Source organism: Equus caballus, chromosome 6 (assembly GCF_041296265.1).
Source record: "Equus caballus isolate H_3958 breed thoroughbred chromosome 6, TB-T2T, whole genome shotgun sequence".
Classification (NCBI taxonomy): domain Eukaryota; kingdom Metazoa; phylum Chordata; class Mammalia; order Perissodactyla; family Equidae; genus Equus; species Equus caballus.
Genome location: NC_091689.1, coordinates 59,118,938 through 59,145,245, shown reverse-complemented (window position 1 = coordinate 59,145,245; position 26,308 = coordinate 59,118,938). Strand labels below are relative to the sequence as shown.

At 37.6% G+C, this 26,308-nt stretch overlaps 1 protein-coding gene across 35 annotated transcripts in view; it reads right to left on the bottom strand.

Moving 5' to 3' along the window:
• The window catches only part of PLEKHA5 (pleckstrin homology domain containing A5), a 231,116-nt gene that overhangs the window by 44,429 nt on the left and 160,379 nt on the right, over window positions 1-26,308 (bottom strand). For 24 of the 35 annotated variants that reach the window (XR_011439987.1, XM_023643201.2, XM_070270990.1 and 21 more), the window contains 4 exons: window positions 23,292-23,757; window positions 20,299-20,382; window positions 17,270-17,389; window positions 16,414-16,467 (listed from right to left, as the gene is read on the bottom strand). Coding sequence is in view for 33 of the 35 variants with exons in the window: in XM_023643201.2 (XP_023498969.1) it covers window positions 16,414-16,467; window positions 17,270-17,389; window positions 20,299-20,382; window positions 23,292-23,757 (724 nt within the window). In the remaining 2 variants the exon portion in view is untranslated. The remainder of the gene's footprint in view (window positions 1-16,413; window positions 16,468-17,269; window positions 17,390-20,298; window positions 20,383-23,291; window positions 23,758-26,308) is intronic. The other 11 variants (XR_011439988.1, XM_023643204.2, XM_023643205.2 and 8 more) reach the window with 1 other exon arrangement.

Below are 26,308 nucleotides of genomic sequence, written 5' to 3'. Positions count from 1 at the left end.
ATTAAAACTTTATAATATAACAATCGATATATCTTGTCACTTAGAAAATCACATATTTATTAAAGTTAATCTCGACAGACATTTATATACATTCTATTTTGGATTTTCTCACAGTATGACACCAAACGTAGAATTATTTCAAGGACACGCAAACTAAAATTTATTTAGCAAAGACTCAGTGTATCTCCCCAGTGCCTAAAAAGGCTGAAACCATGTTTCACATTTCCAGCTATGTTGCACTTAATTACTGCCTCTAGAAAAATATTTGTTTTAGCAGGCTCTCAAATCAAGAGTCATAGCATTCAAAAGACAATCATCATGATATATATAGAGTAAAAGGCCAACAAGGTTTATACCATTTGTAAGCAAACAAGTCTGTTTATAATTGCAATTTGTGACATTTAGTTCACGTAATTTTCATCCTCCATGTTACAGAAAATAAGCATTTCCATCATGGTTAATGAATGCTACTTTACTGATTTAGCTAAATCTACAATAAAAGTTTACTAACATTAAGGTTAACACATAATGTAACTAAAAAATAAATCTTGAAAACTGTATGTCTAGACAATTTCATTTTTAGCCTAGTTACCAATGTTTCATGTCAATAAACCTGATTTGGTTGATAAATTAGAAACCTCTTGTGACTGGTTTATTCTACTTTTAAAAAGTTTTATTCAAGCTAAATAATTTATTTTTTATTTTTATTAAAGATTTTTTTCCCTGCTTTTTCTCCCCAAATCTCCCCAGTACATAGTTGTATATTTTCTAGTTGTGGGTCCTTGCAGTTGTGGCATGTGGGATGCCGCCTCAGCATGGCCTGACCAGCGGTGCCATGTCTGCACCTGGGATCTGAACTGGCGAAACCCTGGGCTGCCAAAGCAGAGCGCGTGAACTTAACCACTCAGCTACGGGGCCGGCCCCTAAATAATTTATTCTAAAATCTACACATCTACATATTAAACTCAAACTCCTCCCCGCCAATGTTATCCAATAAGGGCCCAAGCCATTTATAGGTGACATTGCACATGGGACACAAATGTGTTGATATGCAGTACAGGATAAATTTTTTTAGGGTTGGAAAGTAACTTATAAATAGACAACTATAGATATGTTTTTCTCTAGGAGAAAAAAAGCTTTTATTACAGAAATTTAAGACTCCTGTGTTTTAAAGCACCCTCTATGTTTTAGGGAATGCCAGTTATTTTATCTTAATCAAATGTTCATCCTGGAATAAACTATAACTGCCTTTTGTTTTGGCTTAATCATTTGACCGCACTGATACACACTTCCCATAATACAAGTAGCTTAAGTCTCTATCCATTTTTAGCACCAACATTAATTTGCAAAGCCACCTCATCTATACACGCTAACATTACTGGGGGTTGAGGGGAGGTCAGGAGCATGAATTTTTATGAAATAATGGAGATCAGATAGTATCCAAAGGTAAATGATACTCAAGATCAAACTGAAATTGCCCGTGGAGTCTTGGAAATCTGGCACCATAAATGGGCCTCTGTGTCACATGGCTAGGTCTGTCGATGCGGCGCACACCTGTAAGTGCAGCTTCAGTGTGGCACAGACTAATGACTAATGTTCATACTCTAGGCCTGAGGAATGTACTTTAAAAAGTATTTTATTTATTTATTTATTTATTAAAAAAGATTTTATTTTTTTCCTTTTTCTCCCCAAAGCCCCCCAGTACATAGTTGTGTATTTTTTGTTGTTGGTGCTTCTAGTTGTGGCATGTGGGACGCCGCCTCAGCATGGCTTGATGAGCGGTGCTGTGTCCACACCCAGGATTCGAACAGGCGAAACCCTGGGCCACTGAAGCAGAGCATGCGAACTTAACCACTCGGCCATGGGGCTGGCCCTTAAAAAAGTATTTTAAAAGGGAGAAGGGACAATATGGTTTCTGCAGAAGGATAATCACGCCTGATTTATTTAGTGGAATACTTTGAGAGGGTCAATATGCACATGTATACAGGGACACCATGCTTGTGATTTAAAAATGCTTTGTTTAATTTACATGTCAAAGACCGTTAAATATTAAGTCACTGAGAAGGGATCTCTGCAAGAAGAAACTGACTTAGAAAAACTAAAAGCCAAAAAAATATATATATATATATATTTTTTTTTTGGTGAGGAAGATTGGCCCTGACCTAACATCCACTGCCAAACCTCTTTTTTTTGCTTGAGGAAGATTAGCCCTGAGCTAACATCTGTGCCAGTCTCCCTCTATTTTGTATGTGGGATGCTGCCACAGTGTGTCTTGTTGAGTGGTGTTAGGTTTGCACCCGGGATCCGAACTTGTGAACCCCAGGCCGCCAAAGCGGAGCATGTGAACTTAACCACTATGCCATTGGGCTGGCCCCTAAAATAATACTGAAAGTATACAAACTCCAGTGTCTCTGAGATCACTTCTGGAACGATTTTTCATTATGAGAAATTTCACACATACCTAACAAATCCTAGAATACTAAAATTTGAAGGCATCTCTGGAAGCTGACAATTTAGTAAAACAAAGGAATGAAAAATGTTAGCAATTATTTTGAATTGTGGGACTGTGGATAATTTTTTTTCTTTCTCTATGCTTCTCTACATTTCCCACATTTTCTCCACTGAGTAGATACTGCTTTTCTAACATAAAAAAAGTTATTAGAGAGACAAGGATAAAAATATATGCCTGAAATAAACTAAATTAATAAAACAACTATATTCTCTGGCAAATACTTGGTGACACAAGAGGCTAAGAGAAAGTTTTAGCACCAGGTGTTCATAGCGTGTTCAAGGCTGGGAGTTAAGCCTGCTGGAGACGTTCAGGGCAGAGAGGCCCTCCCTCATCCAGAGAAGTGTTCTCACACAGCCTTTACTCTGTCTTATGATCTGTATCCACATCAGAAATTTATTGGAAGGAATGTTAAGTAATTAAGAAAAGCAAGCTACCCAATGCATTTGGAAATACATATAACTATCTTACAATACCATTTTTCTTTTTCTTACTGGCTACTTCAGAAATCAAAGTTCAAGTTTATTTAGACCAGGGGTTCTGAACCCACACCAGAATCACTCAAGGAGCCTGCAAAGACTACAGACACTGATTCCCAGATAATTCTGATGTGCAACTTGAGAATCTCTGACGGAGACAATATCATTAAACACGATCACAGGCTGGCCTGAAGATCCCTTTGGCAGAACCATGATGTTCTCCAGGTGTTAAAGTAAGCTAAATGCAACTTGATAATGGTGAGTGTTCTTCAGCTCACATACTCCTGGGAATCTCATTTTACTCAAGTTGGAGAAATGGGATAGGACTATACATGGAAAGGCAGAAGCAGTGGGACCACTTCAGAATTCCCTTGGGCATCATACCCACTAAGCCCGGGCTCTGAGGATGAGTAGTAGTGGGCTATAAGAATGACCTGTGCAGGCTGAGTGGTCCTGTATCTGGTGGCTCTCTCCCTGCACATGGCCTCCTGCACATGGCCTGCAACAGCTGAAGCCAACTAAACACAATAATCAGGATGCCATACAATGGGAGTTTGTCCTTATTAAAAAGTTTCAACGATCTGAGGACAACTTCACTCCTTCCAGATTTACTGATTGCAAATACTAGATCTGTCTTATCTCCAGAGTTACCCTAGAAACAGGCTAGTGGTTCCTTTCACTAAACCATCACATATATATTTTTTAATCCTTAGAAACTGTCTTGTTCCTGTATCTCACACTGAAACAGCACATTCCATCTGGCTTTTGCTATGTAAACTTCATAATAGCTTTTGAATTACAGCAGTAAACTAGGAGCTAAAAAGAAAAAAACACATCTAATGCTCCATGAGCACCTTGGAATTTTGTGCTTAAGTTCTTTAAAAAAAAAAAAAAGGGCATACCCAGCAATTCTCTTCTGGTTTGAAGACAAGAACCCTAGACAGCATTATGATGGTGGTGTTAATAGCTGACATATTTTGGTTTAAGGAATGAGAGCAATAGAAAGAGCAAGAGAAACGTCTAATCAGTACATGGAGGATGTTTAATAACTTACTTGAAAATGAGCTAAATGCTTTGCTTCCTGCTTTCATTGCTTCTTTGAAGTAACAGGTATTATAGGGTTAGGTTTCAGTTAATTGCTAAATGATAAAGCTATTATATAAAAAGCCCATCATTTTATAATAGTAAAAATAAGAATGTATGATTCAGGCATTACGTTATTTTCATAATTTACTTCAGCAATAAATAAGAAAATGTAAGTGGAAACATCTTGGAAATACACTTAGGTAATGCCAATGTATTTCTCTTTACAACAAAAACACGTATTTTTACTTGACATTTGTAAGTCCAAAACTACTTAGAAAATCTGATACTCACTCTGGCCTCTTTCTCAGTTTTGGGGTATGTTGGACTAATACGAATATAGAGCATCTTTTGATGATTCTGTCAGAAATATGTTGATTTAAAAACCCATCATGAAAAAAATTATTCAACACGATTCTGTGTAACTACGTCATACTTGCTAGGATCTTGAGCAGAACTTCCCACTGACTCCTGCAGGCTGGGAACGGGTTACAGGTGTGTGGAGACAGGGACTACCTCAGTCCTCAGGGGGCCTAACATGTTTCTGACGGCATCTCCAGTTATTTTCAAAGCACTGCACAAACATCGTCACTTTCTATGTGTGCCTTACATGGAAAAGATTAGAAAGCACTAGGATAATATTTCTGTTTCAGAAAAACTAGACTTTGTTTCTTTCTTTGGTGTTCCTTGTGATTATTTATCTCAGCAGTTCTCAAACCTGACTGGGAAAAAAAACAAATCTCCTTGGAGATTTTAAAACATGTGCAGGGCTTGGCGGCTGCTGGCAATTCTGACTGAAGCCTCGGGGACAGAGGGCCTTGAGTACTGTTTTTGTCTTTCTAAAGGTCCCCTGGTAGTTAGGACAGGAAATCAGGCTTCAGAAGCATCCAGCCTGGCACTAATTCGATCTCACTAATAAGGAATTTTTCAAAGTCCTGACAGATCAGTGCTAAATGCTGGTCAAGATACCTGTACGACTAAGAAATGATGAAAAATTTCAAACGCATTATCTAAACACAAGTATTGCATCTAGATTAAAACATTCTCTTGTCTTTGCATGAGATATGGCATTAAGAGACTTAACCCCTTTTAAAGCAATCAACTGATTCTCCTTATTAAGAATATGAGTGGACTCTTTTTCTTTTTTTTAAATGGGAACATCATTTTTTTTTTTTAAAGATTTTATTTTTCCTTTCTCTCCCCAAAGGCCTCCGGTACATAGTTGTATATTTTTAGTTGTGGGTCCTTCTACTTGTGGCATGTGGGACACCGCCTCAGCATGGCCTGATGAGCGGTGCCCTGTCTGCGCCCAGGATCCAAACCGGCGAGACTCTGGGCTGCTGAAGCAGAGTGCGAGAACTTAACCACTCAGCCACGGGGCCGGCCCCATGAGCGAACTCATTTTAATCACTGGGGATCTGGAATGTTAGTCAGGAATCCAATTTCCAATTGCCAGTTGTTCTATTATTCTAGCAAATTCTAAATATTGGTTTCAAAGTCTCTATTTGTATAGAAATTAGACCAGCTATGAATGCAGAAGGAACAGGATATTCTAACTCATGAGCTAAATGCTCCTGAAAAGAAATTTTTTTGGGGGAGAGGGGCTGGACGGAGAAAGATTAGCAGCGAGCAGAGCCAAGACGGTCATTCTTGGAATTCCTTAATTCTCCAATCTTCCTTTAAGTATAAGAAGTGGTTAAGTAGTGGCTTAACTGCTCTTTAAAAAGTTTAAATAATAAACCATCTAGAACAGTGTTGTCCAATAGAACTTTCTGTGATGATGGAAGTGTCGTATATTGCTGTGGTCCAGTCCTGTAGCCATTAGCCACACGTGGCTCTTCAGCCCTTGGAATGTGGCTACTGTGGCTGAGGAAAAGAATTTTACTTTTATAAAAAATGTAACTGATTTAAATGTAAATTTTAAAACATATGGCTAGTAGCTTTCATATTAGACAGAAGCTCTAGAAGCTCTAAACCAATAAAGTTAAGCATAATTTTTCCCTTGATCTGGATCTTATTGCCAGCAGAGGAAAACATTTGCTCAAGCTCTGTCTTGTAACTGAGTTTTCTTGAGTCTGAATTCTGCGCCAACAGCTTCCTCCTTTCTTTGAGAGAGAAGGCTGGATGATCTCTATCTCCCCTGCAGAGCTTTTGTTCTCACTGATAACCAATGAGAAGACCCATTTCTGTGCTGTTATTTTCCATTTAAATGGAAAATGGGCTTTTCCCCGAGTTCTTAATGACTTCTTAGGAAAAGAATTTTTAATTTGGGAATCTGTCTTAACAATAGCAAAAAACCCTAATAGCCTAATCACTGAAGAATCCATTTCTCAAGAATGTCCTCCTGTGTCTAGATCAATAAACTCTTAAGATGTGTGGCAAAACTAAAAAGCTAAAGAATTTGACATGCCTAGGGTGAAGCTTTGAGGAATGCGGGGGTCTTTATCAACAGGTCATTTAGATAATGACAATGTAAATGCCTTCCCCTCTCACTCTAGGCACATCTGAAAGTCCAAGAAGCTGAGATTGAAGGGTATGACTACCTATTGAAACGACTCATTGTTTAACAGGGAGCAGGGAAATCTGAAGTGACTTTTTTAATAGAAGAATGTAAATAAGTCTCTTTATAACTGATGGGGCAAAGTCTCGAGGGCTATTCCTTGGGAAATTTTAAAGCGCTCTGAATAAACTGTCCACGCTATACATGTTTTCTAAAAGTAAAACTTTGGGGAAAAATTACTATTGTTATATATTTAGAAGGGAGAAGACAGATTCAAAAAAGAAAAAAGAATGACAAATTGGGACACTAACACAGGAGTCAAACGTACCAGGAAATAAAAGCATTTCTAAACTGGCCGATGCAGTACACACTGGCTTCAGGAATACTGATAAGGTCCATTTACTGAAAAACATTATGGAAATACCCTGAAGCCAGCAGAAAAATCAGGGTAACCTCTATACTCACAACCTCATTTAAATTGCTGAATTTTTAAAGCCACCATTTTGATATATGTATACATACCTGTGGTATATTTTGAGGAAAACTTTGAAGGTCTAGGCCAATGTCTTTGCAAATAATTTACTTATATAATTTACTCACAGTGAATTTCACTCTTTTTCATCCAAGGGTCTTTTAAGTACTTTTTTAAAAATCAAAATCCTTTTGGCTACAGGATGAACTTTATAGAGTTGATTTTTAACTTCAGTGGTTTAATCTATTTTCCTTGTACAACCACCTTTTCTTAACCATTGTTCCTTTAACCTCAAGTAATATGTATTATCTGATGCTACCATCTTTATTCCTGGCATCCAAAGGCAACAGGAAATAGTAAAAGAACTCAAAATACACTTTCTACATATGCTTTATTGTGGATATAACATTTGAAATGGTCACATTTTTCTCTTCTTTGCAAGTATTTTAATGATACCATTTTAAAGGGACAAAACATCCCTTACACCTCTTTTAGTAAAAAAGGTATCTGTTAATTAAAATATCTTCTAGATACAAGGATCTGGGTTTTACTGACAGCAATTGTATTATTCCTGAGTTATAATTAGCGCTAAGTAGTAGAATTCCTACCATTGACTCAAAGATTTATCAGCTTATGTTTTAACTACATAATGACACCCTTAGGTCAATCCGAGAAATGTTTCTGGCATCTTTGCTCAACTTTATTTCCTTCCTGGGCTTTGAAAATCATTTAAGAATTCCACTTTGTAAGCACTAACATCCTGCCTTGCACTGAGCTCCATAAATCTCTGCTGAATGAACTTTCTGAAAAATATATAAAAAGAAAACAGAAACAAAAGCTACAGTAATTGGGCTACAAAAACACTCGCTTTTTGTAAATACAGAATAGAACCGTATAAATATTATGCATTTTAGGCAGCGTGGAGAAATTTTGTTTTCATTTTTCTATCTTACTGGATAGGAGAATGAATAGAACATAACTAGAGCTGATATTCTTTGTCTAACAAAAATCAGCAACCTGAAACAGGACTACTCTAAGCGTAAGAATGGCTCGATTCATTCTGAAGGAAGTCAAAACGGAGTTTTTAAAAAGGGAAAGCAAATTCATTAATACAAGGTATTTATCCTAGCTTGGTGCTTTTGGACAAGCCGTTAAACCTGACTGCATGAGGCTAAAGGGAACGGGCCCACGTGCTGCAGAGGCTGTGGAAGAGAAGCCAGTGGGATTCTGCATTTGACGGAGCTCTGTAAACTGTAGAGCGATACGAAGCTGTTAGGACGGAAAGGCACTGAGCAGGTGCGCGGTGTAGAGGATGGGAGCACTTCTGGAGTTATCTGAGAAACAATGAGTCGTTGGCTTTCTTAGAGAAAAGGGTTTACAGGGCAGGAAGTGTCCCACAGGTTGAGGTGGTGATACAGGGAGGGCTTCAAGGACAAACTAAAAAGAGATCTTATTTTGTAGGGAATAGGGAGTTTGTGGAATTTCCTGAGTTGGCTGAAAGACATAATGTGGCAGATGCTTTCAGCGTTGCCAAGATTTGGCGACTAAATGGTAATAAGGAGCTTAGTGCCTATAAGGTGTTATGGGGGCCTCTATCATCCTGACTAAACACCATGCAGATATTGTATATTCAGCTAAAATAATCTGTTCAGAAAGTTCTATAGAATCCCACGATCTTCCTGTTTTCAGTAAAACTATTTTCAAAGTAATTTTAACTCCAGTTTCAAGGTGTTTTTTTTTTCGTTTGTTTTGTTTTGAGGAAGATTAGCCCTGAGTTAACATCTGCTGCCAACCCTCCTCTTTATGCTGAGGAAGCCTGGCCCTGAGCTAAGATACGTGCCCATCTTCCTCTACTTTATATGTGGGACGCCTACCACAGCATGGAGTGCCAAGTGGTGCCGTGTCCGCATCTGAGTCCTGAACCGCTGAACCCTGGGATGCCGAGAAGCGGAACATGTGCACTTAACCACTGCACCACCGGGCCGGCCCCCTCAAGGTATTTTTAACTTTACTTTGTGCTGGTGTTGGGCAGATGAAATATTAGGAGAAGGTACCACAACTCCAGGAGGCTGCCTGACTTGATTCTGCTATTTTGTAAATTTGAGTGGTGGAACATGAGGCAGGATGCCGAGGATTGTCATATCTTGGGCCCTCCCAGGTAGTCTGCCATTTGTTTTTCTTTCATCCACCAGAGAATCAGGCTGAAAGACTGGTGTCAGGCTGTCCTGGCCACAGCTGGAGGAGGAGACTGCGTCTCACTTTCCTCTCTTCCTGTTTGGGCTTAAACCACTTTAAGTTCCGGGGCTAAGCAAACATGTAAGCAAAGGTCCTGATCCTTCTCAAAGCCCAGTGAGCCCTTCCCCAAGGATGATGAGCTACTAAACGTTTGCTCCATCAGGGAGTTTAAAGGTGACCGATACCTTGAACCATTTTGGCTTTTAGTTTTCTGGTCAGGGAATTGAGGGATAAAATGACAACCTTAATTTTGGACGTGTTAGGGAATGTACTGAAGGCAGAACTTTCAAATGGGGATATCTATAAGCAACTAGAAATACCTAACTGAAACCGCAGAGAGATGTGTTTTAGATACCTTTTGTGCACCTCTCCACATCCTATTAGCCTATCTTTTGTTTCAGCTCTTGCTGAGCCAACCATTTTGTGTACAGGACCCACTGGGCACTCATAACCTCAGTGTACTGGAGAGTTAGTCTCAAGGGGCAACCCCTGGTCAATGGAGGATGGGAACCAGTACAAATGCTTCCCTCTTCTGTTGTTCATTTGGGTAATTCTGCAGTGCTCCTATTCATTTGTCAACAAGTATCAGTCAGACAAGGCTCAAGTTGCCTGTGGCAGTTGATAATATATTCCCTCCTTCCTTGCTCACTTTCTACTCCTATAGCTTGGTAGCACTTCCCAAAGTAAACTTCCTGCAAACAAGCTCAAATCAAGGAAGCCCACATCACATGCTGCTTTCCAGGAGAAACACCCAGGGCTAGAGATGAAGAGCAGCAAGGAGACAACTAGTAAAATGATGAGTAGATGAATGTCCAGAAGAGAGAACACCAAGAAACAGGGAACCTCCCTGGTTAGTGTTGAGATGGGTGAAAACAGTTAGCAAACGAGACTGATTAATTACTAGTGAGAAATAGAAGAACCGTGATAACAATGTGTAAGCACTGGATAGGCCAAGAGATCAGAGTATTAACACACGTATATTAAGTCTTTCCACATTCTAAATTGGAATCTACCCACTGTCCATTTATTTAGTCTTCTTAGAGTTCTGCTCTTATAATGTCATATCCTGGTTAAGAATTTTCTGGGTGTCATCTCCCTCTCCCTACTACTTCTATGATCAAATATGCAGATGAAAGGAGAGACAGGAAAAGAAAAAAGGAGAAATGAGGTGTGAGGAAGAGAGACAGGATTGCCGACAGGGTCGCTCTTAATAGCAAGGCATAAGAAAATACACATGTTCTGTACCTTCTAACGAGTTTGGGTTAGTAAGTGTTAAATAACCCACTTTCAATTTTCCAGGTTCCTTAGGTTGCTTTCTCCAAATGCCTATTCTATATCCCCTAGAAACATTACCTCTTGGAGCTCTCAATCATCCCTAAAAATAGAAGCTCCAGGACCCCCTGAAATATTAGAGAAAATGGGGTCTTGCTTAACAGCTCAACAGAATGAAGTTGCTGAACTGACACGAACAATGAAAGCCATCAAGAATCTTTTCAATCATCTTGTTAGTGTTTCTTCCCTTATAGGGAAGCTGTCTTTCATGAACGCAAAGAACAAAATGCAGAAAAGTGCTCTCGGATCTTTACCTTGAATGGTTTCAGTACCAATTACATACACCCAGTTAACTGTTCCTTTTTACATTTCCCTTGGCATAAGTGTGTTAAAAAGTGGTCAGAGTTGCTGTCTGCACGGAGTTTTTTCATTGTGGTTTCTCGAAAGGATATAGAAAGCATACTGATGAGGAATGTCCACAGCAACCACAGTGGTAGAATATCAGACTTTCCCAAACGTCACTAGTAGTTTTAGTACACAGTTCATAAAATATTAATATTTATAAAAAGAATTGCATCATAAAATCTGAATGCTACTACAAAACTTTTGCAAATTAGAAAGTTAAGCTTACTTTTAAAGATGTTTTAGAAGTTAGTATTAAGCAAAAATAATTTTATCCTCCCGCAAGCATTTGATAATACTTTGAAAAAATGTACTGATAAAACAAGATAGAAGAATTTAGCTACTGACTTTTGCAAACCTTAAATATTTTCATGCAACAAGGAACACCATAGGTGTGCTTGAGCTAGATTTTTCTTTTATTATACTACGGCAAACTGGTTTGCCATGAGAAACTTCCAGCTTCTCCATGAGATTTGAGGATATGATCCTTTAGCCATCTGGTGTTAAAGAACATACTATTTGATGCTATATTCAGAAATGACTTAAGTATGTTCTAGCTGGGGGGAGATAGCTCCATCTGGGCAGAGACGAATGAATTTTATTAAATTATCATAGCAGAGGCATATTCTTTTCACAAAGAACTTTTGAGTACATTGGGAACAGACAATCCCAATGTAAGTGTGGCTGACTGAGGTTACGTCCCTTCCTTTCTCGTTCTCATGCAGACATTTTTGATGCCATTAACTATAGCGACTCTTGAAGGGAGAGTGGTAAAGGCAGAATGTCATAATTTTAGGGATGAATTGTGAAAGCACATTCATGTTACAATGCCACTCTGTATTTAAAAGATGAAAAAAATACCTCCTGCAGTACTAGTGCAAGTAAAGCTCAGATCTGTAGAAGTCAAACTCCATTTACTGTAGCGGGTATTCTCAAAGGGGGAGGCCGGTTACTGGAGTGGTATCATCTGGGGGCAGTTAGAAAAGAGGGTTGGTCTATGTTTAGTTTATCCACAAGGGGGCAGCATGCTCACAACCATCGGTCCCTACCTACACAGCTCTTAGCTTCACTTCCTAGCATCTCTTTTCCTTTTATCACTGCCTACAGGGAAAGCTGGCAGGAAGGTTTTAGAAAGAAGGCAAAGGGAACGTCATCTAAATTCCCTCATAAGTGTTCTTCAATCACTAATAGGGAGCATTAGAAAGAAAGAGCAAGTGAGGCAGAAAGACACAAATGGAGGCAAGAGCTAAAGTGGGGTGGGGAAAACAGACGAAGGGATGGGAATATGTTCTAATTTCCTCACTCTTATTAATCCTCCCTTCATGACTGATCAAAAAAGGCTCCAACTTTTGTTCCATCTCTTCATCCAGGGAGAGGCCTCACCTAGTTTCTCTCTTTAGCTCCTGGTCTAGTTTCTAAAATCTCAACTTCATTCCTTTGCTTGATCCAACCAGTCCTGCTTTAGGCAACAGGAGCCAAGAACTAGACACCAAGGGATGTCCTTATAAGTGACAAGATTAAGAAACTCGAAGTCCCTACTCCCAGTGTTAGATCTGCTGAAGAAGATACGTATGTTCCTAAGATGCTGGGTTGGCGCTCTGAACACATTTTCTGCGAGAGATGTTTTCCCTAATACAGTGAGGGTGTATGATACTGTTAGTCCAGTTTTTAGGTATATTACTGGGCTAAATACAGTCTTTTATGGCCTAATTTGGGACTCTAACCACCAGGGGTGCTATTAAAAACAATCACCAGTAATGGTATAGGAACCAAACCAACCAGGATGCCCTTTCTGTGTCTTACAGCTGACTATTCAGATGGTCGACTACAATAAACTATGGAAACTTGTTACTCCAGTTTCAAACAAATGATTTACATTTGGCGCTACAGAAACATTAGGAACTCCTAATCATCAAATACTTTTCCAGGAGGGCCACATAGTTCTAAAACTCATGCTCAATCTGGCCTGTTCTGAGAAGAAAGGAAAATATATCAAGATATTCTCTTTTCCCTCACTTTCAAAGAACTGTAAGACACTCCATTCTTCAGAGGAGGAGATGCCATTACCATTGCTGATAATCTCGAATTTTCTTCCAACTTCCTGGCAAGTACAGAGCCATTGCAAGATTCTACTTATGGCTTTCCTCCCTCTCTCCTCTATATTCTGCTAGGCAGAGGAACAAACCAGGAAAAAGCTACTAAGTGTTAAGCCCATTCCATAGAAATATTTTAGGATGAAATTTGCAAGTTTCACTTAAACTATAATCAAAAGTTTCTCTAATATTCAGTGATAATTAAGCTGAATGAGAAGAAAATGAGTTACTGATGTTACATATTTATTCATTTGCTAAATAAAATCTGGATGAGGTATATAAATTATCCAGTTAGGATTGTTTTTGTTCACAGGTTATACTTTGGGGTTTTCTATCTTAAAATTCACAAAAACGACAAATAAACCTAGTCTAGTCTTAATAACTGTAGACTTTGAGCCGTCTACTAACTGGGCTATAAGAGCATAAACCAACAATAATAGCATACTTCAAAATGAAATAAAAAAGAGAAGAAAATTCTACCATATGATTAGCCTTGTTTTTGCTATTTTAGAAAACACTTCAGTACATGACTTGCGCTCATATGGTGATAATTAGAAACCAAATTATATTGCTCCAAGTCAAGATTTTTGGATTGACTGTATATAAGTAAATCTTCAGAATTTCAGATAAGCCATTTTCATTTTTTCTTTGTTATAAGCATTCCAGTAATATCAGAAATGAATTTACCTCTGAAGCAACTCAGAGACAACCCTTTGTTCCTATTCCTCATGAACAGTGATAGGGACTAAGAGATTTTAAATCAAGTAAAAATTTTCTTTTGACTACTGTGGAACCTGACAAGGGGTACGAGGAAGATTACGTTTTGTTGCTGGCCTTAGGTTATTCTGATGATTTATTTGAGCAAGTGGAATAAATGCCGAAAGTGAGTTATCAATTAGTACATATTCATTTGGTATGAAATATAGCGTAAAATGTGACCACAGCCTTTTCCTTTGACTTTCAGATTTTAAAATCTATTTTCCAATTTGTAGTTATAAAACTGATGAATCAATTTATAAATCCAGGCAACCAATAATGCCTATAAAAACAACAGACTTGGTAATCTAAAATAGGTTACTGGCAGTAACAAGATTAAAAGCTGGAAATGTTTGAGCTGGATGAAAAGTTTCACTGAAATTCAAAATTAGCAAGAATTCTTTTTATATTATTTAATAACCTTACTACTGATATAAAATATAGGACAGTCCAAAAGTAAATATTTCATTTATATTAGATGCAATTGTCTGAAACCATAAAAATTTTTGATTTACTTAAAGAGAGATTTTCTTTAGGAAACCTTAAGGATATTTACATTCAGGTGTATTTGAGTTTCTGGGCAAAGCCGCCCATGTTGCTGTATTTTATCTGATTAATATCTAAAAATGGCTCAATGTGTGTACCATCAGAAACAGTCTTATTTCAATGAATATTAGCATTCAATCAATCAAATTCTATAATTCTCATTATCACAAAATTTAAAAATTGGAATAACAGAACTTTATTTCAGGATCTAACATAAGAAAAAGGGCAATTAATGGAAAACCTCTGCTGACATGTTGAGAGAAGAGGGACGGTCAATAAAAAGTCGAGATTTTTAGAGGCCATCTGTAGGACCACCAGCCTGGTGCAATACGAAAGGCTCCAAACAGCAGCAGAGCGTTGTCTCGTCTGGGTGAGAGGATGGCCCGAAAGACCAGGAAGGGCTCAGCTCTGTTCACTGGGCCACTAGGAGTCAGACTCCACTCACAGCACTGACGGCAAATACATTCACTAACAAGAAACGGCAGAGGATGCTTAGAGAGAAGGGATGGGAAGAAACCTCAACCGATGTGGGGCACTTAAGTCAAGGGAAGAAACAGAGCTTGACCTGGGAAAGGGAGTTGAGGAGAAGCATCTTAGCAAATGGTGGTATTTCCTAAGATTTTCTAAAGTTCTGTGTCTCCGCAATTCCAATTTTTGATTCATTGAGGTGAATAATAAATTACAGAAAACACTAGGTTTATTTCCAGAGACAGATAACTTCAGATTCACATTTATCTACTGTCTTCTAAACAATTTTTGTAATATTCCATTCTTTCTCAGAACTCTCTCTAGCTTTACAGATGAGGGAGCTTTTAAGAAAGTTCTTTCCCATGTATCTTAGAAGCTTTCTGGCAGTATGGAACTTTGAGGGAAGACTAATTTTACTATTTTATTGGCTAACACGTCTTTATTAGACTGCTTTCAATGTGTACAAGGTAGACTGTGGTTAAATTTCAACAGCACCAGTCTGGAGTGAAGATGAAAATTTGGATTCACGAAATGCCGATTTCTAAAGCATTCCAATATGCGAAGTCATGAGGAAAACATTTCGTGGGAAAATAACTAAATTACATATTAACAAAAGTATATTTCTGTTAAAAATTAAAAGAAAAATGATCAAACATCTTTTAAAGGGTTATCCTAATGCAAAATCCCTCTTTAAATCTAACTAATTTAAAGCAGGACATTATTATGTTGTCTCAAACAGGCAAATATAAATATGTAAACATGTGTCTTAAAACATTTTCCAGAGTAACCTTCCCATTGGGTAAAATATTCAAGTTTGAATATTTTGAAACAAGCTAAAACAAGTTTTAGCTTAATTTATATTAAAAAAAAATGCATTCACTGGGGAAGAAATTCTACGTTTAAGAACATATCAAAAATTCTCATCAAATTAAAATTAAGCATGAATAGTGAATTTTATAAAAACTAAACAATGGGCGCGTCAGTCCTTGTTCATGAACTGCCACTCACACTTCTGAACGTTCACTGTAACCAACTACACTCATTGCCACCACTGAGATAATGCTAGAACGGCAGGTCGTATAGAACCGACTCCACATAGTTGACCAAAGACCAAACATGGGAGGAGGGGGAGGACAAGGAATAAGGACACACAACTAAAAATTATCTTCATTGCAAATTTCACGCCGTTAAACTCCCCTTTGGGGCTAAAGAGCACACTACTGCTCACCCTCCTTCCATCCTTCCAACAAGGCATTCACAGCTTGGTGTCTATTTCTTTAATTAGGTCAACTCCAAGCTGGGATAAGCCTCGAGGAGTGTGAGTTTTCTTGGGATAAGAAGAAACTGATCTAGAGAATCCAGGCTCTCAATTGCAGATGACCCAGCACTTGGATCCCTCTTTACCTCCACAACTGTCCTTTCTACCTGTTTATTATGGTATTCCTGAATTCACCTGGTTAGGGATTTCTTATTCTGCCACTTGTAAAAGTCATGCTCTTAACTCAAAATGACTGAAATCTCTAAGTAGTCTGAAAAACTGTACTACACTTAAAAACTTGTATTAGGTATTATAAGTAAGAAAATTCTACAAATCCCACCTGATGATCCAAATATATGGTGTTCCTTTGAAGATGATGTGAAAGAATTTCATTCTAGTAGGCATCAATCAAGAAACAAAGGGATAGAGAAAGAGGGTGCAGAATTCAGGAAAAGGTCAATTTCGAAGTAAGAAAAACAGGTACTTTACCACAACCTATAAAATCACAGCACAAAACTTTCACACACATGCTCCCCTGTAAATGGGACAGACGACATATTGAATTATTATAAAATTACACTCAATTTGAGAAATAAAGTAGACATGCATATAAGCTGAAATATTAAGCAGAACAATCCTTCAAATGTCTTTAAAGCTTTACATGTTCATTCTTTTCTGCAATATAGTCCTGGATGTTTCCCATATAACCAGATGCTATTAAACCCTTTGAGAAATGTCTACCTGCGTTTATTCTTTTAATCAAGAACAAAAGAAACATCTTAAAATTAATCTTGGACATTTAAAAGGCAGGATCATTAAAACTATAATCAATTTTCAACTTACTACTTTATGGGAAATGATAGGACTTTTCAATATCTGCTTTACCAGATGTGGAAGTTACAGTATTCAGTGAACGACAACATGAAAGTCTGTATGCATTTCCTTCCTCGCAACCAAAAGGGGGTGGGTGAGTGAGTGGGTGGAAGGCTAAGAAGAAATGCATCCTGCCTGTATTTTCCTTTAACAATGTAGAAAGAAGTTAATTCTCAAAGGGTCAATATGAGATCCTGGTGTAATGGCCGCAATGATAGGATGGACTCATGCTCAACACTAACGACACTGATCCAACTGATTAATGAATGACTCAAAATAAGTGACAATGGCAGACGACACAGACAAATCTCTTCATAGCTGACCTTTGGGCTGTGGGCCTCAAGTTTGAGCTGCATGAGCTGTGCTAACGTGTGCTCCCGGATACTACTCAGTTCAGCTTGCTGCCGTCTCAGCTTTATTAGCAGCAGCGTAAGCTCCTCTGGCTGAAGGAGTACAATTTAAGAATCCAAACAGTGGAAAACAGATTAATTGTTGTCTTAAGTGACAGATATTAAACCAAGATTTCTTGGCAAGTTTCCTCTTATGGTTGACATCAAACATAGTGCCTAGACACTATGATGATAGGTCCTACATAAATGCATAGATATCTAGAGAAATAGAAGGAACAGGGTTACTTTAAAAGATACAGCAAAACAACAGTATATCAAGGCATTTTCTCAGAACTCATGAGAGAATATTTAAATGTTAAGCATAAAAAAACACAGTGCCAAAAAACCATTATAAAGGTTTGCACATAAAAGCTATTAAAAGATTACTATTAAAAGATATTTTAATAAGATGTTTAAAAATGACACCTAAGACTTTTACAGCAATAGAACAATACCTGCACGTCCAACATTCTATTTTAGAGAACAGAAGGTAAATAAAAAGAATTAAAATTCATGTAAAACTTGGATGATATGTTCACATCTTTGAACTCGGTACCTGGAATCTATTAATTGCTTCCCGGTTATATTTTAAACGTCACTGTTAGCGCTTTCACAGGGTATATTAAATGACCAGAAGATCAATTTTTTCAGAAAAATTTTTTTAAGAAAAAAAATCTATTTCATATACACAGCAAGTTTCCATGGTGCATAAACCCTCCTTCCACACTCTGAGGAAAGCAGAGAAGCTTCTGGTTCCTGAGTGGTTACAGTGATCCCCAAATTTATTTGAAAATAAATTTTCGAAGACAGAATTCCTTAACAGGCCAATCTGATATATTTTTCTTTGTTAGAAATGCAGTAAAGTATGGTCACTGGCAGTCTTACAGGCCATAAAATATTATATTTGGTGCTTCTCTGCACTTCGTTATGATTAAAAATTGCAGACGGGCCCGAGGGAGGCACTGCTCACGTGAGGGCGACAGCACGCCCTTAAAAAAAACTTCCCCGCCAGAAAGTGCTCCTGAGGCGGCTTTATTTTCTCTACACCGCAGCATCACATGACTTCTCTTCTGTTCATTTGCTGTTGCTCATTATTTTGCATACTTTTTTTTTTAGGGACAGAAATAATGTTTAACTATTTGAAGTTACATTAAAAATTTTTGCCTTCAGGTGAGAGAAGTGTCAGAAGTAAATCACAGTCACTACTGGATTCTTTAGATAAAACAGAGCATCTATATAGATGAGACAACAGTCTTTTATGCTAAACAGTCAAAGAATGTGTGTGTGTGTCTGTGTGTCACTTAAAGAAGAGACTCCATAACAGGAAAATAGCTGCTTTTGCTTTGAGGCCAGCCACACACCCTGTGACCTCATGACTGTGGGATGGTCCATGTCTTATGATCATCGTGTCAAGCTCTGAGGTCTTGCCAGGGAGAAGGCAGTGTGGGGTAAGGGATTGAGATATTCTAAGAACCAGAGGGATATTTGACAGAAATACCAAAAGAAGAAATCTTGAAATTCTGCTTTATTATTTATGCAGTTAAAAAGATAAAGAGATTTTTAAAAGGATGAAAGATTCCAATAAGTTTGCTAGATATTTAAATTTTGAAGCAAAATAAAAAAGCGGCACATATGACCCCTAGAGAAGTAGGAGGTGGTAAACAAGTTTTATCCTAAGTATCCACTAGAGGGAGCAATGCAGAAGAGAAAATTTCATTACGTAATATGTAGCATTATCTTGTTATTAACGTCTTTTTGTCAGATCAACAGTATAATATTTAAAATTTGCAACATTTGAAAGTTTTTAGTTTTAGTCAAGCAATATATATATAACCCTTAATAAATAAACCACAAGTAGTTTTAAGCCAGGAAATCTTCCTTAGATATAAGCATGTAAAAGATGAAAGATAAAAAGAATGTTTGCAAAATGCATACAAGATGAATTTGTTTTGACTACTGCAGGAAGAGAATTTTATGTTACTCTATTTAGTTTTTATTTTTTTGAGGAAGATTAGCCCAAGCTAACATCTGCTGCTAACTGTCCTCTTTATGCTGAGGAAGGCTGGCCCTGAGCTAACATCTGTGCCCATCTTCCTCTACTTTATATGTGGGATGCCTGCCACAGCATGGCTTGACAAGCAGTGTGTAGATCTGCACCCGGGATCTGAACCGGTGAACACCAGGCCGCTGAAGTGGAACGTGCGAACTTAACTGCTGAGCCACCAGGCTGGCACCAGGAAGAGAATTTTAAATAATAAACAACTATATAGGTCCTCAAATCACATCTTCACAGAAATTGAGACTACCTCCTGATATTAAAGCATAGTTCTCGAAAAAAGAATGCCATTAAAATAGAATGAAGTGACGAAAAGCCCTCTTTTCTCTTTAATTTGAAGAATAATAGTGTCCTGGTAATATAACTCCTTCCCAATTTGAACATAACACTGATAATGAAATGAAAATGTTAAGTACTTGCTTGAACCTAGTGTTTTTATAGTCTCTCTTTCTCTGCATAAATATGTAAATCAGTTTCTTTCCTCGCTCTAAGTAGTTAATCTATACAAAAATCCACAGGAGAAACTTCTTAATAGGCCTGTAGTTTGACTACACATGGCTGCTTGCTGGATTTATTCCTCTAATAAACTATTCCAACTTCTGTTTTAAGGATGAGGGAATTAACTACTAACAAAGTAAAGAAAACCACCCAGGTCATGCAATAAACCTTGAAAATATAATCTTATATTTAGGGAGTCAGACATTTAGGGAGAGGTATCCAGTAAGATACTGCAATGGCTACAGGATTCCAAATTCTTCTGATGAGCATCTCTTCCACAAAAGTAGTAATGGTTTTTCTTGGGAGGCACGTCTCTGAAAATTCAAACTTAGAAGCTATGTCAGATGCATGCGATCATGTGTAGCACGTAAATAAAACCTGATATGGTAAATAAAGATATCATACTCACCGTTTTGCCTTGGAGGCTCTGGGGACTAACAGACTGTGAAGTCAGGCCAGCTGGCATTGACCTCCTGTCAGGCACATAGACATGCTAAGAAATAAAGGCACAGTATAAACTCCGTGGTCAACGTCAGCGATGAGAAGTCTTAAATTTATATTATAAAATGCCACTTACAAAATGCTTACGAAAGAAGACAGAACTAAAATTTCTTGACTAAAATACAGATGCTCAAGAACAGAGTAATTCTATATAATCCGGCTCAGTGGTTCTCAAACTTACTGGTCTCAGGACCCCTTTATATTCTTCTTCTTTTTTATTTTGGTGAGGAAGATTGGCCCTGAGCTCCTATCTGTTGCCAATCTTCCTCTTTTTGCTGGACAAAGACTGCTGCTGAGTTAACATCTGTGTAAATCTTTCTCTATTTTGTATGTGGGACGCTGTCACAACATGGCATAATGAGCGGTGTGCAGGTCTGTGCCCGGGATCTGAACCTGTGAACCCTGGGCCACCGAAGCAGAGGTGGCAAACTTAACCACTATGCCATTGGGCCGGCCCCAAGACCCCTTTACATTCTTAAAAAAAAAATTTAGTGACAACAGTGGCATTGTTTTACAGTTTTGCAAATCTCTTTAATGTCTGCCTAGATTTTCATATTTGCTTCTGTATTCAATATGTTGTGATAATCTCTTTAAGTGGAAATACATGAAGAAAATCTACCCTTGGAAAAGGGAAGAGAACTTAAATAACTTTTCTGGATAAGTTTAGCTATGCATCTTTGAGATTGCAATAAAGCTGGAAAAGTGGTATTTTCTTAAAGGTTAGTTGCAAAGCAATATCTGAAACCCTATCAATGAACTTCTCATACTTTGTTACATTAAGACCCATTGGTCTATTTGCACTTTGAATGAATCTTTTACCCATCCATGATCTGGTAATAGCAAACACTGCTCATGTGGAAAATACTGGTTTGGTGACTTATGCAGACTTCCAAATGTGGACACACACTAGTATACAAATAGCAGTAACTCACATTTGTTAATACCACCGCTGATTTTTAAGCACTAGAAAACTGTCAATCTCATGGCGGCAGGTACAAGATTTTCAAATTCTAATTTTTGTTTGAAAGCTCAGATGTTGTCATCAGCAACACTGTCAGTTGTTTCCCTTGAAGTGACAGGTTAACATTTCACTCTGAGAAGTGTCTGTCAAATACCAAGTATGAACAACTACAGTTAGCCTGTCATTCGTCCTTTCAAGTAAAAATGATGTTTCATGAAAAAAGGAGCTAGTCCAGCTTGCAACTCAAAGAATCACCCAAGTGTTTTCCTGTGAGACAATCTTTAGGACTTTGGTATGCAACAGAAATGCTTTAAACACATTTCTCACTTCATCACACAGACTATTAAAATGATATGTAATAAAAGGTGGAGATTGAATAAAATTATCTTTTACTGTTTCATCAAAGGGATTCTTAAGTGAAATTGCTACTTTATTTATTTTTATCTCAAGTATGTGTCAGTGAAGCATACAATGACCACTAGTACAGTCTGGAGCCACTCCCTTGCTTTATGCTAAGGTGCAAGTACTTTTACCCACCATTGCTTATCCCCTATTAGAAAATGGTAACACAGTGAATAATGCTTTATTGTTATTACAAAACATGTTGAATTTACTTACAGACTCCCTGAGAGGGTCATGGGGACTCAGGGGTCTGTGGATCATACTTTGAGAACCACTGATCATATCAAGGAAGCTGACAGGATAGTTTGAAAGAAAAATCTGGCAACGCTGGAGCAGTTTTTTGAGCGGAGGAAGAGGAGGAGACGTTTAGCTGACTGGCAACTGGATAGACAGCACACCTTCACCTCATATTTGTTGTTGAAACAGATGATAAATCTTGGGCAAGAATATGAAAACTACTAACAACCATGAGAATGCTTTTCAGCCACACACTAAATTGTATTAGACCAGTTTTTTCTTGAATATTGTGATCATTTTTATCAAACACGATTTAGCCTTTGGATGTACCAAGTGACAAAATATCGAACTTTGTTACAGTGGAGTTCAAAGTGAGCCTTCTTTTGGTGAGGCAAACTAAAGCTTCCTCCAAAGGAAAATTCTTGATTGATTGATTAATTTCTAACTAACATTTATTTATGGAAAAATCAAGGAAATGCTTTATGCAGTGATGTCACTGAAGGATTCAGCCTGTCACAAGGATAAGAAAAGATGCATTTTAAAATGGTAAAAAGCAAGAAATACTTTAGCATTACAAAGAAAATGAGAGAAAAATTCCCTTTCACTTTAGGACAGACATTACAGAACTGGCTGCATATAGGCTGATTGATCAAAACAACTGCTTTAGCATCATGAAAAGCTGATCGATACAAAGCACTCCGAATTCACTTCAAATAATCGACTAAGCAAGGCGTAAGCCAACTCACAATACAAATTAAAATATGATCTCAGTCTGTATCTTAATTTTTAAAACATATAAATACTAATAAGCATTGTTACTCTAATATTAAAGTGGGTATCTAAGCAGGTATTTCAATATGCCATATATTCAGCTGGTTAGAAGATGAAGCTGCACTTTGATCTTAGCAAAGAACAGGATGAGCCTGACACAAGAGTGCAGGTACGCTGGAAGAGGGCAGGTGTAGAATTGGCAAGTGTGTCAAGAGCCAATAAAAATGCATGCGGTCTTAACCTACATGCAAAGTTGATGAGATCTGCTATCAAGCAGAGAAGAATGCATAATGCATCTGCTCCAAAGAACTCTTTCCGTGCTCCTGAGAGATGAAGCGTTGCAAGCTTAGGTTTTATACAGGAGATTTTGACATTGCAGATTACTCTTCCTTAATTCTTAAAACCAAAAAAGAAGGGCTGCCTTGCTTACCTCCTCCCTATTTGTCGCTCACATTTAAAGAACAGAGTGCTAGAAATAAAACCCAGCATCCGCACAGCAGAAGTTCCCACGGGATTAGCAGATCTTTTACCTTAGGGTGATGGGCCCTGTGCCTGCGGTCTATCGTCACATCTCCTCTCTGAATGGGTGAAGACACTTCTGATCTGTAGGTTCGCTGAGGGGAGTATCCCTGATAAGCAGCAATTGACCCATGGGAAGGTGATGTGGGAATAGAGTGCATGGTCTGGTCAGAAATATTAACCATGGTTTTAGGACTGGTCAAAGTGCCATGACGAGGGAGGGTGCTCTGCTTATTATAAAACTGACGCTGCTGCCATTCGTAAAGCTGCCACATCGTGTCATCTCTCATTGATCTCCGCTTCTCTTCCATTCCAGGTCCTGCTATTTTGTCATGAGTGGAGGGCGTCACGCTGCAGATACTTTCAGGCCTGGTCTTGCTGTTTCTTGGGAGAGTTCTATAACCTTCAGGGTAGCGGGCCACGATCTGGGCTCTGTGGCTTGGCATATTTCTTGGTAGTGTTTGGTAAGAAATTACTCTAAAATAAAAGAATAATTGAAATGTAAAAATAAAGGAGAGAGTGGTTTTCTAGATTCTAGAGTACATTTTCTTTTCTTCTGGCATGTAAAATATACATTAGGACTTATTTTTCAAAAGATCAAAATATTATACAAGTTATAAATTTGATGGATTCAATACATTAAGTAAACAGCATCCATGTTACTTACATAAAGCCTATTAATTCCACACAATGTGCAGTTTGGTTTAAAGAAGGAAAAATGTTAAACTTCTTTCAGAAATAAGAATGTTCAAGATCTAACCTCAAACCTGTCTCCATATCTTATTTGTTTTTATATAAATAAACTCCTAGAATGTCATTTTCATACATTTCACCAGCACAGTTGCATAGGATTTCTGTGTATGCATGGGATATTGAAAGTGTTTGGTTGTGCCTATGGAGCATGAAGACAGGAAATGAACTAGTGCAGGTGTATGTGACAACTCTGCTGCGCCATCTCCCTCAGACAGCATGACTATGGGAAGAAGCACATCAGTAGATTTCTGGTTGGAATAAATAATTTCCCTTGATAACTTTCCTTAATTTGAAAAATAAAAATGACTTGAAGCTAAAGCTCAAAATTCAATTATTTACAGACAAAATACTTAAACATGACAACATTTCAGATATAAAACTGCAAATCTTAGGAATTTTACAATGTTTCTGACATAGAAATTAATATTTCATGAATGGTAATCAACATTTGTGGGGAGCTTTTTAAAGCAATGCAAAAAATTCCTTATGTATATTAAGCATTTAAAATAAAGTTCTTTTAAAATGCTAAATGTTTAGATATGAATATGTAATGACATATTACTAAGCATAGATTATTTCAGTTTCCTAAAATGAAAGAATAAAATTTCAGTTTATGATTTTTTAAAAAGACAGTGATAAAAATATCTTTTTTGAATTTATCAAAACTGTCCTTGTGCTAACTTCGTGCTGGGTCACACATATTATATAAAAAGGATTTTAAAAAGTCAATTGAAAACTCTAAATAAAGTTAGCATTTGTCTTTCCCTATTACCTTCAGAGGTAAGTATAAGGTATAATTACAATTCAAATTCTAAATGCAAACATAACCTTTTAACAATAGTAACCACAATAAAATCTAGATTAAAAAGAACAATATTAAATCACAAGTATTCATCTTATGCACCATCTTCTTTGGCATAAATTTACATCCTAATATCATATCTAATTCAACGAACCAAACATGTGGGAAAGCTGGGACCCCATAAACCCAGGTTTCCTGATCTCTTCTTTCTATGTTTAGTTAGTACCTTTCTCCTGGTTAGTTACTGTATCTTCGCCATAGAGTATACTTGGGAATTGTGCATGCATAATTGCATAATATTTTGCTGCTTCCTAATGGGTGGTAAAATGTCAAAGATGTTGGTGATTACATGGGCCAGAAGACTCGATTTGTAAGTTACTTGACCATACTCTTAAGAATCTGGGCAGCCCGGGCTGATAATCTGGATATCAGAGCTCTCTTTTGACCCAAAGACTGCTCTCAGTAACAATGCATAAATACTAATGTATTATAAAAAAAAGAGATTTCATTATGATCAGACGTAATAAATTGGGTGCATCCTGGGCTATGAGCCATGGTAACAACAAAAATCCCTGCACAATTTGTACCTACTAGGGCAGTAAAATTACGTTACCTTCATACAAGTGAGAGAACCTCATGTTAGATACACCTTTTTGTGGCTTAAAACACCCACAGAGGGGATCCAGTTTTGAATAACAGAGCAATACAGTGGAAAAAAGCAGTTGATCAAAACGAGGAAGGCTAAGTTTTGATTCTTGCCTTCCTACTAAGTATGGAGACCTTAGATGAGTTACTTACATCTTTTGGGATTCACACAACAATAAAGTGTGTGTTTTGTGGGGTGGGTGGGAGAGCATGAGGGGAAAAGACCAAGACATCATATTCCTTTTAATATTTTGGTTAAGAAAGAGTTAGTGAGCCAGCTAGAACTAGAATGCAGGTCTCAATTCCTTTTCATTATGCCAATGATTCCCAAACTTTTGTACTTACTGAAAAAGTAAACTAATCCTTGTATTTTAAAAACTTTGCCAAAAGTATGGAAATTATTTTTTAAAAACCTACTTTACTTTTTTTATCACAATGATTTAACTAAAAATAAAAAGATACCCTCCAAATTAGGAAGGGCATAATCTTAAAGTGCTAGGGTTCTTCATATGCTATCAAAATCTGGCCGAAACCTTCTGGGATTTGGTTTTCTCATCTAGAAGATGATTTGATCATAAAGTTATTTTAAAGTTCTAAAATCCCATGTCTTATTTTGTACTTGAAATATTTCCAATTCCTTCAACCATTCCCCCTAAGCTAAATTTCCTTCATCATGCTGGTTGTTCGTCAGCTTTTCAAGCCTGATTAAAACAGCCCTGTTCAAAACTAAACAAAACCTCCCAACCCAAGAACCACTGCAGGAAGCCCAACCATCTGATGACCCTAGGACTGGAGTGAGGGAGAAAAGTACCCAATACTCTGATGAAA